This window comes from Zootoca vivipara, chromosome 7, assembly GCF_963506605.1.
Source record: "Zootoca vivipara chromosome 7, rZooViv1.1, whole genome shotgun sequence".
In the NCBI taxonomy this organism is placed as follows: Eukaryota; Metazoa; Chordata; class Lepidosauria; order Squamata; family Lacertidae; genus Zootoca; species Zootoca vivipara.
Genome location: NC_083282.1, coordinates 45,407,048 through 45,426,737, shown reverse-complemented (window position 1 = coordinate 45,426,737; position 19,690 = coordinate 45,407,048). Strand labels below are relative to the sequence as shown.

General features: G+C 46.7%; 1 protein-coding gene across 8 annotated transcripts in view; it reads left to right on the top strand.

Annotated features, from left to right (window-relative positions):
• The window catches only part of RNF220 (ring finger protein 220), a 318,359-nt gene that overhangs the window by 289,970 nt on the left and 8,699 nt on the right, over positions 1–19,690 (top strand). For all 8 annotated transcript variants that reach the window (XM_035121690.2, XM_035121686.2, XM_035121692.2 and 5 more), the window contains 2 exons: positions 11,820–11,928; positions 14,318–14,392. In XM_035121690.2, coding sequence (XP_034977581.1) covers positions 11,820–11,928; positions 14,318–14,392 — 184 coding nt within the window. The remainder of the gene's footprint in view (positions 1–11,819; positions 11,929–14,317; positions 14,393–19,690) is intronic.

Here is a 19,690-nt window from a genome sequence, read left to right as displayed (position 1 = left end):
TTAATGTGCTTTGGTGGTGCAAGTAAAGGAGGAGTAGGTTCTTCTTGGTCTCCAAGTACCTGGTAATGCTGCTGCAGACACACCCTTTTGGGGTCATTGATCACTCCAGAAAAAAGGGGAAATGGAGGTGTCCAGTTAATGGTTAAATCCTGGTATCCCAGACCAATGCCACTTATGGGTAGGCAGTGAGGATGTTTTGCTTCACTGAGTGGTCCAGAGGAAAATGTGACTTTGATCCCAGATAAAGGGAGGAGAGAAACTTGAGCAGCCCATCTTTTAAAAATTCTCCCCTCTCCTTTGAAGGGAGACATAGGTGCCCCTGTCACATTTCCCACAGAGGCACCTTAATTACCTTTGTGCTTTTGAATACATTTTGGGAAATAGATGACTGCTTGGCTTGGCTTACATGAAATTATTGGGGCAGGTTGCCAATGTCCTTTGCATGGTGCATTTTTCTGATTTTGTGCAAATCTGAGGGATCAAAATGAAAAACCCAGGCACTTTTCAACACAAATAGTTACAAGCCCAGCCAGTACAGAAATGAAAGTATTGAGGAGGCAGTAGGCTTGTGCCCCTGTGCACAGTACTGGAGGTTCTCCTGAACCACCCTCCAGCCCATTTTTTTTGGGGGGGGAATGAAGACAGGGAAGTCTCACTGCACAAGTGGAAGCCCTTCTGTGACAGGGCTCCTTAGGTGGATCCTGCCCTGACTTTTTGTTGCAGCAGACTAACAATATTACTCCTCTGGAAATAGTTTTTACCAATTCTCCACTGGGCATATTTCCTAGCACATTTGTGCTTGTGCATGTGATTCAGCTATAGTGACATCTACAGTGTGTATGTCAGTAGTTTACTAATTATTGATACTACTACATTAATTTTGTATGCCACTTTCCCACATAGATGTACTGTCCCTTAGTGTTGCATTACAAGTTGACAGATTTTTCTCTCACAGGTTTATGCCTCCACTTATTCTGGAAATGACAATCTATTGTGCATCTCTGCTCAAAAGCAGTTCATCATCTCATAATTTTATTGTGAACAATACTTTCTTTTGGTGGAGGGTTGCTTTGGATGCATATTTTTTATTTAACATAAAGTTCCAGGAAACAGTCCTGTATCTTAGCATCTAATTTCTTGCCGCTAGAAAGAACAAGAGCCTGTGGGTTGGTATGAGAAAACCTGAAATTTGTCTGAATTCTCAGACTCCTGAACACCAAAATAAATGACTATGTGAAAAGAGCAAAAGGTCCAAGATTTCAGGTGTCGGAAGTAGCCTATGAAGTTTTATTGGTGTTGGATATAATCAGTTCTAAATGTGTTTTACAAGGTACATATAAACAGCAGGGCTATAAAATTTATGGAATGTTATGTACAGTGTGACTATTTATGAAGAGGAAGGAAATTTGTATTCTGTTGAAATAAACTGGAGAGGGAAGATGGGAAGGGAATTTTTTGAAGCAAAACTGGGGAGAAGACTACAACAATGAGACAATACACACACACACACACACACACACACACACACACACACACACACATGCTCATATCAGACCCTGGCTAAGAAGAACAAATAATAATTAGAGGAGCACTGTGGTCATGGCCCTTTCTGAGTTGCTAGACCTGCAGATTTGTGGACGTAGCAAAACTTTCCCGTTTGGTTATTTTATGTTTTGGTTTTTCTCCCAGCGGCACACCAAGGCAGAATAAGGTAAACAGCCTGTTGCATCGTCCTCTGTACATTAGGTTTGATTCAATCCCAGCTTCTGGTATGAGACAATTCTCACAGGCTAAAAATTTGATATATTTAGTTTGATAGGTTTTAAGTTTCCTTCCTTTCCATTTTGGTGTCTCTCTGTTCTTGGTAGTTTGGCTTTCCTCATTTCAGTCTTCAGTGTCCCCTCACAAAGCCCTGCCTGTTTCTGCCCTCTCTTTTCCAACTTCTTCTGCCAGAGGCCCAGATTCCCTTCCAGGCAATCTTCCTGGGGTGTGTATGGTAGGCTAATTTGTACACAAACTCTCACAACTACCTCTGTCCTCCATCCAGGCAAGCAAGAGGCATTATCAGAGTTCCAGGGCGAATTCCAGCCAGCAGGGGTAGTGACGGCTGTGGCCTAGAGAGGGTTCCCAGGAGGGAGGTTTCCCACCCCTGCAATAAAGGAATAAAACACTTCTGAATATGATTAAAAAAAAAAAGCTGGAAGCATTACTTTGAATTCATTAACTGGCCATTCCTGCAGTGGGAATGAAGGGATAGTCTCTTTCTGAAGCCACAGGTAGGTAGCTGTGTTGGTCTGAGTTGAAACAAAATAAAAAAATTCCTTCAGTAGCACCTTAAAGACTTAAGGTGCTACTGAAGGAATTTTTTAATTTTGTTTCTGAAGCCAGTTACTTATTCTGCCATGTTAAAGCCTGACTGAATCTTCCATGCTGGGGCAGCTATGTGGACTTTGGCGTGCTGGCTGAGCTGGAGTAGAGTTTGTACTTGTTCAGGCTTACTGTATGTCCCCTTCTCAGCTTTGTTAATAAATGTATATTTAACAATGTCTGGAGCATATGAAGTGATAATAACTAAATCAATACCTCCCTCATTGATTGTCCAGGATCCCTCCAGCGTGACGCATGCGGCAATGCAGTAATTTTCCAGCTAACTAACACCCTGATCTACAGCCTCACTATTGATTGACCATTGTATTGGGCAGGCACTGAGTGTTGTTGCTTATGCCTCTATTCTGCCGCCTCCTCTGATTCATTCGTTTATCACTGGACAGGGATGATCATCTGAGAGACTTTCACAAACTGTCCAGCGAGGGGAAGTGTGAGGGACAGGGGATATCGCGAAGTCCCTCCCCTCCTGAGTTCAAGCCCGTCCCCGAGCAAAGGGGAAAGCAGGGAGAGTTCCGATTCCAGTGGGGAAGCAGGAAGTCGTGTCCGAGGCTCAGGCAAGGTAGAGGAGCCAGGGTCCCAGGTGGGACAGGAAGGGGCAAGTAAGGGGGGAAGACCCATCCCCCCAACTCCAGAATTACGCAGGAAGAGGAGGGGCAAGAGGATGGGTCTGCCAAAGCTTTTGTGTTGGAGAAAGACGCGCCAAAAGCCATTAGGAGGTTCTGAAACCGACTGACAACATCGCTCCGTGTAAATAGCAATGACTTGAGCACTGTAAATACGCAGCACCAATAAAAGAATAAAATGCAGAGCTGCGTAGCGTCGTTACTCTGAAGTAGTCCACTCCGGCCACTGTGACAGCAACCTCCTAATCATTTTTGGGCTACTTTGGAGTTGCCGGGATGAGCGTGTCAGAGGCGGAGAAGTGGCGGCAGATCGCTGAGCAAGCCCAGCTAGAACTGCAACAGCTGTCGCTGCAGGCGCAGGGAGAATTGAAGGCAGCTAAAGAGGAGACTAAGAAGGTCCAGGACGACCGGCTACAACTTGCGGAACAGGTGAGAGAGCTCCAGGAAAAAGAGCAGCATTTAAGGGCGGTGGCGGTAGACCTCCAAAACAAGCTGGATGCAGAGAAAAACAAGGCGGGAGGGGCACCCCAAGTCCAAGTGCTGCCAGGAAGGAGAGCCGGGACCCTAGTAAGCAAGTTCAATGGAGACCCGAAGGAGTTTCAGGGCTTTGAGACTGAGATTGTGTATGCTCTTGAGCTGCACCACGATGAGTTCCCTGATGATGAGCACAGAGTAGCGTTTATTGTGGAGCACCTTACAGGGGCGGCCAGGGAGTGGCTAAGACCGTTAATTGCAACAAGGAATCCTTGCATGAAGAATGTCAAACTATTTCTAGAAGGTTTGAAAACGATGTATTCGTCCGATAGTCATATGGACCAGACTAAGGAGGAACTTCATAATTTACGCCAAGGAAATATGACAGTTCGCGCGTATTGGGCGAAATTCACCATGCTGGTGCACAGATTGGGGTGGGATCTGGAGTCTGCCCCACTGCAAGCGGCGTTTTACTTGGGGTTGCATGAGGAGGTGAAGGATGAGCTCTCGAGAGGTCCAAAGCCCAGTAATATGGATCAACTGAGCAAAGCGGCTCTGGCGGTGGGGGTGAGGCAGGAATCCAGATGGAGCGACAAGCAAGCAACGCGCGCAAAGCGGGCTTGGTTCCCACGGTCGCAGGAGAAGCCACTCCCTCAACAACCCTTTCAAGCCACGCCTGGGGCCAGTCAGGACCAGGAACCCATGCAGATTGATAGCGCGCGCGCGCGGGCTTTTCAAACCCCAGCGGCGCCAAGACGCAAGGAGGGAAGGGGTGGGAATTGCTTTCTCTGCAACTCCCCCCAGCATCTCGTCAGAGACTGCCCACATCGCAGGGAGTGGCAAGGAAAGGCGGGAACGGTTGTGCCCTCCCCCACTGACGCAGCACCACAGCAGGGAAACGGGAAAGCCTGGCTGCAGGAGACAAGGGGCGGCAGCCAGGCACAGTCAGCAGACAACAGCCCCAGCCCACCCACCCGCACAGAGAGGAGCAGAGCCAGCCCACCCCTCCCAGAGCAGGAGTGGTTCTAGAAGTGACGCTCACGCTCCCAAATGGCTATCCATTGACGGTCCTCGCCCTAATTGACAGTGGTGCCTCAGCCAACTTCTTCTCGAGAAACTTTGCAGAAGAGCACCAGATCCAGCTTCTGCAGCTGGATTTTCCTCTGCACGTGGCAACCATTGACGGCAGAGAGCTGCTGGGAGGGGCCATCACTCATCAAACCCCCCCCATGAGAATGACGGTTGGAAGGCACTCAGAGACACTGGCATTCAACGTCACCACCATCTCAGACCCCCCAATCGTTTTGGGCATGAGCTGGCTGGCGCGCCACGACCCCTCCATAAGTTGGCATCAGCGATGCATCACTTTTGGATCGGACTTTTGCCTGGAACATTGCATGCAGCACCAACCAGGGGAGGGGCCTCCGATAGCCACGGTGGCCACCATGCACGTCAAAGGGGGTGAGGCGATACCCAAACCATACTGGGACCTGCAGGAGGTCTTCAGTGAAGCGGAGTCCGACCACCTGCCCCCACACAGGCCTTTTGACTGCCAGATCAACCTGGTGCCTGGGGCAACTATACCCCCAGCCAAGCTGTACGCCATGTCAGACCAGGAACTGGAGGATCTGCGCGCTTTTATCGACAAGAACCTCAAGCGGGGGTTCATCAGAGAAAGCAAGGCAGCAGGGGGCAGCCCGGTCTTCTGGGTGGACAAGAAAGACACGCAACAGCGCCGTCTTGTGGTGGATTTTAGACGGCTGAATTCGGTGACAGAGCCAGTGGCTTTCCCCATGCCCAGAGTGGATGATCTCCTGACAGCGGCACGCAGAGGCAAGATTTTCACCAAGCTAGACCTGAGGGGGGCGTACAACTTGATCAGGATCCGGGAAGGCGATGAGTGGAAAACCACGATGTTCACGCCTCTGGGCTCTTTTGAATATCTGGTGATGCCCTTCGGGTTGCAAGGGGGCTCAGCATGCTTCCAGGCCTTCATGCACCACGTCCTGGGGTCCCTACTCTTCAGGAAATGCTTGGTCTTTCTGGATGACATCCTTATTTACTCCAACGACCCAGTGCAGCACGTGAAGGACGTCAGGGAGGTGTTACAGCGCCTGAAGGAGAACCACCTGTATGTGAAGCTGGAGAAGTGCAAGTTTCACACCAAGGAGGTGGACTTCCTGGGCTACAAGCTGTCAGACAAGGGGCTGGCAATGGACAAGGACAAGGTGCAGACCATCCTGGACTGGCACAGCCCCAGGACGCGCAAAGATGCCCAACGCCTACTAGGCTTTGCCAACTTCTACAGGAAGTTCATCAAGAACTTCTCTCGAGTTACGGCTCCCATCACTGACTGCCTGAGAGGCAAGCAGAAGTTCAGGTGGACACCAGAGGCGCAAGCAGCGTTCGAAAGCCTCAAGAGGGTGTTCGCCTCAGACCAGAACCTGTTCCACGTGGTTCAGGACGCGCCCCTACGCATTGAAACAGATGCTTCTGATAAGGCTGTGGGCGCCATTTTGTTGCAACTGGACGCCAACAGAGAGTGGAGACCCTGTGCCTTCTTCTCCAGGAAGTTGACCCAGCCCGAGCGAAACTACACAGTTTTTGATCGGGAACTTCTTGCGATCCACGCGGCGTTCCAGCACTGGAGACACTTCCTGGTGGGCGCCAAGCACCCCATCCAGGTGTGCACAGACCACAAGAACCTGGAGTTCTGGAGAACTGCCAGGGTGCTCAACCAGCGGCAGATACGGTGGGCGGAGTTCTTCTCGAACTTCAACTTCTCCATACACTACATCCCAGGAGAGCAGAATGTCAGGGCGGATGCCCTCTCCCGCAAGCCAGAGTACATGGAGGAGGAGGCGCCACCAGCCCCAAGGCACATTTTCCCCCCGTCGGCATGGTCCTGCGGAGCAGCAGTGGTGAGCGAGGCAGAACTCACAGCACTGACGGCAGCGGATGAATTTGCCAACCGCATCTTCAGAGAACTGAGAGGGGGGAGGGAGCAGGCAAAAGACTTTGCAGAACGCAGAGGGCTGCTTTTCTACAAGGGTGCGCTGTACCTACCCACCACCCAGCTTCGACGTACGGTCCTCAAGCAGATGCACGACAACCCTACAGCGGGGCATTTTGGAAGGGACAAGACCACTCACCTAGTCATGAGACACTTCTGGTGGCCAGGGGTGAGGGAAGATGTTCGAGACTATGTAAGGGGCTGTACCACCTGCCAGCGGGCGAAGGTGGTCAGAGCAGCGCCACCAGGGTTGCTGGAGCCCTTAGCCACACCACACAGGCCGTGGGAAGTGGTGTCCATGGACTTCATCACAGATCTGCCTTCGTCCAGGGGTAAGACTGCAGTGTTGGTGGTGGTGGACCTCATGTCCAAAATGTGTCACTTTATACCGTGTGCCAGGGCAGTCTCGGCAGAAGAGACAGCCAAACTGTTTGTTGATCACATTTTCAGACTGCATGGATTACCTTTAAGGGTTATTTCGGATCGTGGCCGCCAATTTGTTTCCAGGTTCTGGCGGCGGCTCATGAACCTCCTGCAGGTGGAGGTCAGCTTGTCGACGGCTAGACACCCGCAGACCAACGGACAAGCGGAGAGGGTCAACGCCATTCTGCAGCAGTACCTGAGATGCTACGTCAGCCAGCGGCAAACGGACTGGGTGGATCGCTTGCCACTAGCAGAATTTGCCTACAACAATGCAGTGCACGTCTCCACAGGGGTGTCGCCCTTTAAGGCCAATTACGGGCGCAACCTCAGATCTTTCCCAGAGAGGGAGAGGGAGGAGGAGGAGGAGGGCCCACAGGCTGAGGATTGGGCAGAGGAACTGGAGACGGTGCACCAGCAGCTCAGAGAACACTTGGAGAGGGCCAAGGAAGCGTACAAAAAGGGGGCAGATCGCCACAGGCGACAAGGGGAGGTCATCAGGGTGGGGGACAAGGTGTGGTTGTCCTCGGAGGGCCTTCCCACCAGAGGGAGGTGCAAAAAGCTGGCACCCAAATGGCTGGGCCCCTTCACGGTCACGCAACAGGTCAACCCGGTGGCATACAGGCTGGCACTGCCAGAGGACATGAGGGTGCATCCAGTGTTTCATAGATCGCTGCTGTCGCCGTACAGGGAAAGCAGCAGGCTCAGAGACAGCGAACAAACCCCCGAGGGAGGGGGGGAGAGGGAAAGCAGGGAGCAACTCAATGAGGCCACGGCCATCCTGGATTCAAGGTGGGGGGTGGGGGGCCTGGAGTACCTCATGGCATGGGAGGATGCTCCACCGTCCCAGAATGAATGGGTTCCCGCCACTCAGATACAGGAGGAATTCTTGGTGGAAGAATTTCACGCCCTCTTTCCCCACAGACCCAAGCCCTGGCACATGGAAAGGGAGGGGGAGGAGGAGGAGGCACGGGAGAACAGCTCACCATGGCGCTGGGAAGCGGAGTTTGAGGAACCAGAGGATGAGGTATGGGTGTCGCCAAGATCCACCCAGTCAGAGGAAGGAGCAGATTGGCAAAACATTTTTACCCCCACCAGCTCTGACGCCACGGACTTTTTGGGATTCCCGTCCTCCCAGGCGGAAGGGGGGGGCTCGCAGGACTGGGGGGAGGTGTTCACACCAACGGGCTCGGAGAGCACCGAGTTTTTAGGCTTCCAGTCGTCACCGACACATGGGGGGGGCCTGGGGAGGGGTGAAGGAGAGCTTGGGAGGGGGGTGGATGTGAGGGACAGGGGATATCGCGAAGTCCCTCCCCTCCTGAGTTCAAGCCCGTCCCCGAGCAAAGGGGAAAGCAGGGAGAGTTCCGATTCCAGTGGGGAAGCAGGAAGTCGTGTCCGAGGCTCAGGCAAGGTAGAGGAGCCAGGGTCCCAGGTGGGACAGGAAGGGGCAAGTAAGGGGGGAAGACCCATCCCCCCAACTCCAGAATTACGCAGGAAGAGGAGGGGCAAGAGGATGGGTCTGCCAAAGCTTTTGTGTTGGAGAAAGACGCGCCAAAAGCCATTAGGAGGTTCTGAAACCGACTGACAACATCGCTCCGTGTAAATAGCAATGACTTGAGCACTGTAAATACGCAGCACCAATAAAAGAATAAAATGCAGAGCTGCGTAGCGTCGTTACTCTGAAGTAGTCCACTCCGGCCACTGTGACAGGAAGCCCATTAGACTCCTATAAACAAACCATTTCATGTCTTTGCCTGCCTCTTCCTGACCAAGGTCTAATTTCTGTTGGTTGGTAGTGTGGTTTGTTATGATTGGAGTTGCTGCCCAACTCACCTGGCTATCAGTTGCTCATTTCTTTAGTGGCTCCCCACTTGCAGAATGCTCTCCACAGGGAGGCTCACCTGGCACCTTTGTTACATATCTTTAGGTGCCAAGCAAGAACATTCCTCTCATGGGACCCAGGTGGCGCTGTGGTTAAACCGCTGAGCCTAGGGCTTGCTGATCAGAAGGTCGGCGGTTCGAATCCCTGTGACGGGGTGAGCTCCCGTTGCTTGGTCCCAGCTCCTGCCAACCTAGCAGTTCGAAAGCACCTCAAAGTGCAAGTAGATAAATAGGAACCGCTACAGCGGGAAGGTAAACGGCGTTTCCATGTGTTGCTCTGGTTTGCCAGAAGCGGCTTTGTCATGCTGGCCACATGACCTGGAAGCTATACGCCGGCTCCCTCGGCTAATAATGCGAGATGAGCGCGCAACCCCAGAGTCGGTCACGACTGGACCTAATGGTCAGGGGTCCCTTTACCTTTACCTTAAGAACATTCCTCTTCTCCCAGACCTTTGGCTAATTAAATAATCTACAGCCTTTTAAACTGGGTGGAGGGGTAATTGTTTTGGTTTGTTACTATGGTATGTATTCTTGTGCTTTTATATGGTAAACCACCCCGTTATCCTCATATACAAGTATCATCATCATCATCACCATAGGCAAATAACATTGGTTTCAGACATCTTCCTTAGATTCCTGGAGAGGTGAGCTGGCCTAAGCTATGTTATAGTATTGTTCCTGCTAGATGCCTTTGCTCTTGATACTTGAATTCATGGCTTAGCCTACCCCATGGGTGGGCAAACTAAGGCCCACAGGCCAGATCAGGCCCAATTGCCTTCTAAATCCGGCCCGTGGACGGTCCGGGAATCGCTGCGTGGATTGCCAGCGCGTGCGTTCTTTCCCTCTCCCGCGGCGACAGCGGCACCTCCTCCTGGCTTCTCCCCGCCCTGCCTAGAGGAGGAAGAAGGCTGGGCTTTGTTAGTGCCAGCCCCTCTCCAGAGCCCTTTCACGTGCCGCTCATCATCCCTCGTTCATCCCCCCCCCCAAAAAAATATAATCCGGCCCCCCACAAGGTCTGAAGGACAGTGGACCGGCTCTTTGCTGAAAAAGTTTGAGGACCCCTGGCCCACCCTATTCTGGTACGGAGAGCTACATTTGTTAAAGAAGCAAATGGAATGGAACAATTGGTTTCTGCAACAAAATGTTGCAGTGTGGAGTGCAATTTTCTAGGATACAGTGGTACCTCTACTTACGAATTTAATGTGTTCTGAACGCACATTCGTAAGTCGAAAAAAAATTGTAACTCGAATCCCATAGGAATGCATTGGGAGAAAAAAAATTGTAAGTCGAAGCAACCCTATCTAAAAATTTGTAAGTAGAAAAAATCCTATGTAAACCGCATCCAAGATGGCGGACGGAGCTCCGCTCGTAAGTAGAAACATTCGTAAGTAGAGCTACCACTGTACTCCGTTCTGCTTCTCACATCTTACCAACCCGCTCACCCACTCACACAGTTGGTCAGCCATGCCAGGTGCACTGGTCATACACCATCATCACTGGGTTGTTTTTCCAAGGTTTCCACTTAGTTTCTCAGGTTTACGTTTTTGTACCTCAGCAAATCTTGGGGTTTCCTGTTTGAATCCATGCTTGGACTATGAGTTTGCTATTAGTATCTAAGATAAGGATCCTTTTAAAAAATATATTTTTATTGAAGAAAAATAATTTTTGAGCAATACAAATTACCAATAACATAGCCAATTACAATTCCCCCCTTCCCCCCCTCCGCTCCCCTCTCTGATTTGTTTGTACATATTGTTTTCTGCATGTTATAAAATTGTACATATCATTACCTTATCTTTCATATGTTCTACTAATAAGTTGTGGATGTTTATTCAAAACCTGCCAAGGAGTCCAAATCCTTTTGTTCTCTTTTTAAATAGTTTGTAAAAAGTTCCCATTCTTCTTTGAAGTCACAGTTCTCCTTCTCACATAGTTTGTATGTCATCTTTGCCAACTCCGCATAACTCATGTTTTTCTTGCCATTGTTCTTTCGTTGGGATTTCCTCATTCTTCCATCTTGATACTAACAAGATTCTTGCCGCTGTTGTAGCAGTATCTAAGATAAGGATCCTGTTTTGCTATAGAGGTTGGTTGGTTTCTCCTGGAGTCTGTGCCCAAGCCATGCAGTGAGTCCCCACTAGAATTAGTATTTGCACTTCTTACACAAGGCTACGTACTGATGTAACAGAGTAATCTGTGGTTGCTTGACTCTCTGTCATCATTCACAACTTGATTTATAATATTCCCCGGTTGACAGGACAGTGGCTGTTTTGAGGAGAGAGAAAATGAAATGCTAGACTAAAGAAACATAATTGTTTTGTGTGGCATAAATGTCAATTTATCTGGTTTATTCGTTTCCTTCATTCTAATTGCTTTATTTGGGTTTGGATGCTTCTTGATCTCTGCAAGGTTTGCAGTTACTGATACATTATAATATATTGGTTGCTTTTTCTATCCATTGTCAAAGTGTGCCAGAGATTTTAATACTAATAGCCAAGTTGTGCATACTAAAACTTCTTGTTACAGCTATGTCCCTTTAGCTTTAACATTCCAGTGTTCAAGTTTCATGGGGGCATCTGGGATCTTGCTGCTTTCCCTCAGCCTTTTTTCTATTGCATACCCCATGGGTATGTTGCAGCCGTTGCGCAACACTTCACTTTCAGATGTGCCCGCCCCCCACATTTATGTTAATTTGGCATCATCTTGCTCAATCCTCTTGAAAAAGGGACCAAGACACCTCCTCTGGAAATACTATATGACATTGATTCACTAGGACTGGGTTCGTGTATTCTGTACCCTGCTCCTTGACCTTGTTCTTAAACCTGGTGGCTAATGTTGATTCTCAAGCCTCAGGCAGTCTCTGCTGCTTTGATTCTATTTCTTGAGTTACCTTTACCAGGAACCAACATGGAAGCTGCCATCATGTGGCTTTGCTCTACAATATTTGGTACATATGAAATCGGTGGGGTTTTTTTTCCTCTTAAGAATTCAGCCAGCCCTGACTTTCTCATCTATTTTAGGATTACAGAAGACTCAGCAGTGACAACGTTTGAGGCGCTAAAGGCTCGTGTCCGCGAATTAGAAAGGCAGCTTTCCCGTGGGGACCGCTATAAATGTCTCATTTGCATGGTGAGTACCGTAAGCTTGCCAGTTCTGGTCATGAATAAGAAAATGACTCTGTACCTCTGCCTGCCCTATAGGAAGGTGGCACAATTGATACCTGGTGTGGAGAAACTAAAACCTTGTCTTTTGTCCCTCAATTCTGGATGAAAACGGCACAGCTCGGGAATATGTTTCAATGTGCTGCTGTGGTGTGGTCGACATATTGGTGTCATTTTTAGACAAACTACTTGGTTGACCCTGCAGATCTCCCTGTTCCTGTCTCCCTGCATATACTGTAGGGTCAGAATACAGCTTATTAGCCAAACTCTTTCAAAGTTGTTGATTGTCTACTTACTACACCCTGATGAGGAGTGTATTGGCTCTTGTGATTCACTTACTAAAGTGCTGAAGCTCCCTCTAGTGGCTTGGCATCTGTAACTTTTTACATCTCTGGTTGTAAGGATGCTGGTATCTTTCCTTCAAATTGTCTCTCTATTTAAGCCCCTCTAAGCTCCCCGCCCCCCAAAAAAGGAATAATGATATGACTTGTCAGGCAGATACTGGGAAGTGTGTGCGTTTCTCCTATTAAATTTTGAAACTGATTCCCTTTTCAGCCCTTTTAAAGCAGGATGGGGAACTGGTAGCCTTCTATATGTTGCAGGACTGCAACCCATATCATCCTAAGTTGGCTGGAGATGATGGGACTTAGAGTCCAACACTCCAAAGGTTTGCTACCACTTCTCTAAAAGGGTATTGCTACTGGCACTGTAATTGCATAGTTTTAACATACTTTTGTGTCCCCCATCCCCAATAAAATAAATGTCAACATTACTTGCAGATCATTTGGGGTAGAAAGTATATAGTTAATTTTAAAATTGTATTTTCTTAAAATAAGAAAAATGGAAAACTTACTCTCCTTTGCAGCAGTGACCTCCAATTCAGCTTACAATTTTCGCTGAAGAATTAACATTTCTCTTGCCCATACTATTTACTGGGAAAGGCTTTTCTTCCTGCAACAGCTTGTCTTTCCTTCCTCCTCATCCCCCCGCAATATTACATTTGTACAGTTGTCACACTATTGCTGCAGGACTAGGGCTCACATCTGCATAGCATCAAGGGGAAGGTTGCTTCCATTACTACAAAAATAAATAAAATAATAACAATTTTTGTACAAGCCCTTAGATTTAATGTTTTAGGGTTTTTTGGTTATGAAAACAACTGAAATAAACTGTGGGTTTATTATCAAATGACAGAGTAACAGAGTGAAGTGAACAATCAAACAATAATTAGCTATCGTAAGAGATACTTGGCAAGTCTTAATGTAAAATCAGGATATTCAAAATAAGGATTGATGCTGTTTATGGCAAGCAGCTGTCACAAAACCTGTTGATTTTTATTCCATTGTTGTTCCCATTTGTGGAGCAAGAGGTGATTACTATAACAGCTTGTTTTGTTTCTATCTACAAGTAAACATTGTGCTACATTGCAGTTGGATTATTAAAAACAATACAGTGGTACCTCCAGTTGCGGACGGGATCCATTCCAGAGCTCCAGTCGGATCCCGAGGTTTTCACAACCGAGGGTGCCTGTTCTGCACATGTGCGTGGGGCGGTAGAGGGCTTCTGTGCATGTGTGCGCGGCAAAACCCAGAAAAATACTTCTGGGTTTGCCACGTGCATATCCTGAAGGATACGTAACCAGAGGTGCTCATAAGTAGAGGTACCACTGTACTGTTATTATTTCTTAACAATTTCTTAGGTGAGGCCTTCTAAAAACAACCTTGAGGCAATTTGCAATATAAAATACAAGCAATATAAAAATATAGAAGAGTTAAAACAGAGACCGCAGCAACCAACTAGTTGATATAAATTCTGAAAAGTCAAATGCCCAGCAGAACGTAACAATATTAACAATCATATGCCTGGGTGAAGAGGAAACTTCCTAGCACCAGAAATATATTAAGTTAGTGCCAGGCAGACCTTGATGGGTAGAGCAGTCTGTAACCATTCTATAAACACTGAAAATCTTTTTGTCTGAACTCCTCTTGGATGAGGGTCTCGGAAGATGACCTCAGGGTTCATTCTGGTATGCCTCTTTCAGAAGAGGCACAACTCTTTGAGGTTATGCTGCTTTCCATTTCACGCCTAGCCCACTGTGTAAGGAGTATGATTACTATTATTATTAATTACCAGCCTAGTAATTAAAACACAATATTAAAAACAGTTTAATCCCCCAGAGGTAGTGTATTCACAAATGCATGTGAATCTGAAGCTATGCTGTATGGATCACATGAGAAAATGAAGGTGTACTGGTACAGTATGTCCTCTACATCCTGCCCTAAGAGCTCAGGATCTAATAGGGGATTTCTCAAAAATTTCGAGTATATGATGAGGCTGTCTCGATTTTCTCTCCACAGGACTCCTACACGATGCCCCTGACCTCCATCCAGTGCTGGCACGTGCACTGCGAGGAATGCTGGCTGCGGACTCTGGTGAGGCTATTAGTTTCTTGGGTGGTGATTCATACATTGTGTCTTATCCTCAAGTATGGTATTTTCCCATCGCTCTCAGCCTTTTGGCTAAGATCAAGTGTAGTATTTTCCCTAGTTGAAGTTACAGTTGGATTGGAGTCTTCCCCAGGGATTCAGTGAATTTAATTTAGGGTGTATGGATTCTCCCTCCTCCTTCTCCAACACTAGTGGCAGGATCATACACCTTCACGTTAACTTTGCTGCATGCGATTTGGTTGGAAAGGTACTCAGGCTTATTTCCAACAGCACAAGTTGGGCAGTATCCCCTTGAGACTCTAGCCCATGTTTGCACCCATGTTTCACCTACCCATCCCTATAGCCTCTCTCAGCCCTTTTGAATAAGATGCAAGAAACTGCACCACTGAGTGCTGAGTATTTAGGTCATGTACTAAAAAGAAAGTGTGCTCCAGGAGTATGACTAAATAACTGCAAGATTCAGAGGAGATTGCAGACAGTGGTGGAATGTTAGGGAGAGGCATGTTGACTCCATGGGCCTGTGTTTGTGAGAGTGCATATAATAGAGGATTTTTACATTTGTGTGTGTGTGTGTGTATGTGTGTGCATGCATGTGCAAGTAATATGAAATTAGTTTGTTCCTTTCGGATGTTCAGGGAAGGTGCTCAAACACATATTTGCAGATCTCCAAGAATTTAATGAGGAGAGAGTGACTATTTGCAAGTTGCAGAGATGCACATCTTTGGGATACTCCTGTACATGCATCTCAAAGATGCACATATAGGGGACAATAACAAGAAGCAGAGCTGCAAAGAATCCATTAACACTACAGAGAATCCAGTAACCCTGCAGCCCTATTACACATTTCTGAATGAAATGCAGCATAATCATAACTTTTTCAACCAAGTAACCATTGAAGTAGTCTTCTTTTTTTAGTCAAAACAAAATAAAAAAATTCCTACCAGTAGCACCTTAGAGACCAACTTCGTTTGTTATTGGTAGGAGCTTTCAAGTGCATGCACACTTTTTAAAGAAAAAAACATAGAATATTGGCCCCAAATAGAGAAACATAATGGTAAAAAGACAAAAACCCAAAATAGTGCAAAGCAATAGCTACTAAAAGATCCATTCAGACTTCAACTCTTCCTTGGTGATGAATGTCTATGAAGACAGATCTGATCTCTAGGCATGAAGCTCTAAAACAGAGGTTACACACACATTTTGCTAAGTTGCCCTGGGAACCTGCTGACGGGCAGAATATATAAAATAAAAGAACTCAGGTCAGTTTTTGTGTAAACATAAGATCAGAGCAGCAAGTAGCAAACACTATTAAACATATATTTCAAACAAGTAATCTCTCTTTTAAGACAGAAAGATTTTAAAAGCAAAAACTGTGCTGCAGCATTTACAGAATCTGCCATCCGTGGCTGTGTTTAAAAACTGCTGTCCATATTGTAAAAGTATAATGTCTCATACAACGTTTCTATCACACTATTACGACACATGCAGGCTCCCCACCCACCTCGGCATTCATTGTAAAACCAGTAGGATTAACAGGCATATATATGCCCTCAGTGCCACTTTCACAGACCCGAGGACAACCCATATTCCTGACTTTCAGCAGGGTCATTGCATACAGAACCCAAACAGAGTTGTAAGCTTTGGGGTGGAATACATCTCTTACTGTCTTTGGAAGTGAAACTGGAGGGAATGTTTTACTGCACCTTAATTTAGAAGTTGCTAGGGCTACTGGGACCCAGATGCAGTTAATGAACAGGATCCAGTTTGTGGGCTACCAACTGACTATCCTTAATATTATTAGTTGACAACAGTTGCTTTCTGAAACTAGGTGTTCAATGGTTTTGTTCCTTTTGTTTAGCAAAGCATATTTGCATGCATACCGCTTAAATTAGATGGAACTTGGTGGCCTTACTACTGCCCCCTTCCCCATCCCAAAGTTTCAGTCCCAGTGCCTTATGTTGTTCATAAGATATGGCTCCCAGTACTTTTCCGAGCACAATTCAAACGTTTGGTGCTGACCTAAATGCCCTCAGCCCAGTATACCTGAAGGAGCGTCTCCACCCCCATCGTTCAGCCCAGACCCTGAGATGCAGCACTGAGGGCCTTCTGGTAGTAGCACCCACCCTGTGGAATACCCTCCCATCAGATGTTAAGAAGTTGAGTAATTGTATAACATTTTGGAAACATCTGAAAGCAGCCCTGTATACGAAAGCTTTTTAAGGTTTAAGGTTTTATTATGCTTTTATATATGCTGGGGCAATCCAGTCAGATGGGTGGTGTACAAATAAATAATTTATTATTATTAAATTAATTAATTACTTCTACTACTACAAATAATTCTTGAAGCAAGCCTTAAATGCTTGCCTCTCTTTCCAAGGGAAGCTAAAGGGATCACTAAAACTCCAGAGGCAAGGCTAAAGCATGTACCCAACCCCTGGGCAATATGCACACATTACTGTTCCTGTATATTCCCTTTGTGTGTATCTTGAATGAGACACAGGTAGGCCCACCTGTATCTTCTTTCTTTCTATTTGAGTGACATGCAAAGCAGTCCTGCTGTTGTTGTTTTTTACTGCAACAACTATATTTGCAAAAGGGAACAGTGCTGAAAATTGGGATAGCATTGATGGGAGGAACCCGTTCAGAGTGGTGCCCCAACACAGCCTGTACATGTTTCCTGCACTGACCAAGCACAACATTCAGAGTTAGGAATTGCGCAGGGGATGTAATTAATAAGCAGCCGCTCATCTGTTCCCCAGCCCTTGCCTTTTCCCTACAGCCCGCAATTTATTAAAGTGGGGCCTTTTGCGAGGCAGGCTCTCACTAAAAAACCTCTCAGCCTATGTTCGCATGTTTCTAATGTAACCATTAAAACGTAGCCCGAAGACAGCAATAAAAACCCTGGAACGCCTTAGTGCTTTTGTGTCTTGATCAAAGTCAATGTGTGTAATCTCGTTAAGGCTGCCCTTCCCTCCTCCTCCTCTTTATGAATTTAATGGCACGCGGCAGCTGGGCTGGGTGTTTCATACTCTCTGACCTGCATTGTTCTAATTAAGGTATCTCCTTTTATTTTGGGCACAAAAGAGACGCTTGTGTGTGCCTACTGTGTATGTGTGGTTTTTTCAGAGTGGCAAGGAACCTTGGCGTAATGGATTTAATAATTGCCACAAGTTACCTTTCTCTGGATGCAAAGCTGGCTTTCTTCCCTCTTGGTGAGGAGAGTGCCGCGAGACCTCTGTGTGCAGCACACATGGAAAAATGTGCTCCGTAAAGAGGGCAGCTTCTTTCTCATGTTGTGCAATAAACAATTTGTTGCAGTTAATGGGAGTTATGGGGGCGAGGCTGGCTTGCTGGGCTTCCTGACATGTTTGAACATTTCTGGAGATTTGCCATTCTTCCCCCGTTAGGGAAAAAGTCAAGCTTTTCCTTCTGTGTCTGTGTTTTATATGACCAGACTAAATGTTTGCTTGGACTTCTTTGTACTGCGGACTAAGTAAGGAAACTGGAAACAAAGTGGGCATGAAATTCTTAAACTTACATAGGGTTGAACATATGTCTCTGCCTGAGCCAAAACATTCTCTATTCACTAACACAGGAATCACTGAAGAGCTGACCTGCAATATTTCCCTTCATTTTTGACTGGCCTCCCAGAAATGACTGTCACATTCTTCGCTTTGTGTGGCAGTTTTACCTGCTAATCATTAGTATGTCATTTTCAATGCATAAAGTTATTTTCCATCCTTATCCTTTTCATCTCCCCAAGAACAACCATGTTTAGCTGCTTTCCCATTTCCCATCTGGGAACTATAGCCCTGATATTGGAAATACAGTTGCTGCATTTGTTAAAAGGAAACAGAGTTTAAAAAAGCAGTGGGAATACAAGACTACCCACAGCGATGAGAGATTTGGACCCAATTTAATCCTGTTTTCTGGTCAGCTGGAGCAACTGCTTCCAAAGTAAGAAAACAGTGCAGTCTGGGACATAGAGAGTTATTAGGGTGAGGAAACTGAAGCGGGAGAAGAGGAAGTTTTATTTGCCTCTTCCTCTCCATGTATAAAATTAAGTTTGTAGCAGAAAAGCTGGTTTGCCTTCATATAGTGACCCAATTTAGATGTAAGGGAGGTAAACAAAGAGCCCAGGTTTGGACAGCACACTAAACTATGGCTTAGCCCCAAAAAGCATGACAGAAAGGGAGGGAGGAGCAGAGGAGCTGTAATTTCCTCTCTGGGAGCCTGCAGGTTAATGCTAAACGATGGTTTGACTTAGCATTATGTGCAAACTGAGCCAGTACCAAAGCTTACCAAGTTGCATTTGAAGATGTACAGGTATCACTTGTCTCTAGTGCATAGCAGCTGGGGTTCCTGTTGCCTTCCTGGCTTCCTGGCAGTCCTTGTGGATATTATCTTCTCCACCTAGAACACTTTTAAAAGAGGGAGCATACTTTGGCAAGTAAGATGAAACAATATTAGGCTACACAGACTAAAGTCTGATTCAGAATAAGGCAGCTTTTTAAGTGTATATTGCTCAAATATTCAAAACTTTTTTAAAAAAACAAAATGCTGGAACTGCATACAGCCCAAGCATATTTATTATTGTTATTTATTAAATTTCTATACCATCCTTCAGCCAAAGATCACAAGGAGGTTTACAATATAAAACACCAAAACATACATACCATAATAACAAACAAAAACAACACCTCCATATGCACACACAGTTTAAAAGGCCATAGATAGTTTTAATTACCCCAAAGATGTGGGAGTAGAGGAATGTCTTGCCTAGTGCCTAAATATATGTAATTTATGCATGGATTATATGGACTGTATTCATTGATTGATAGATTTGGGTTTTTGTGCAGGATTTAGAATTGTTTTAGCACAGAGTCCTTCTCTCAGTCCTTCATGCATCAAGTGCCTGATACTGCCAGGTAGTATGCAAACCTTAGAAACAATGTAGGCCCCTGACTGCAGCATACAATCTAGACTAGAGCAAAAGTGAGGAGCTTGTTGCCCAAGAGTCCCATGTGTCCCTTGGCCTAATCTCATGTGGGTGGGGGAGCCCAGAGGGACAGGAGGAGAATGGGGTGTTGGAGGAAGTAAGCTGAAAGGTAACGATGGAAATGGGAGCTGGGTCCCCTGTAAGTGATCAGTACAGAACTCTACTAGAGTAATCTGTCCCTTTCCTGGCTTGCCTGCTGGGCAGGGAGGAAGAAGGCGATTTGAAGAAAGGGAGAAGGGATGGCCTGCCCACTCTTGCTTCTGGCCATGCCCACTGCTCAGTAT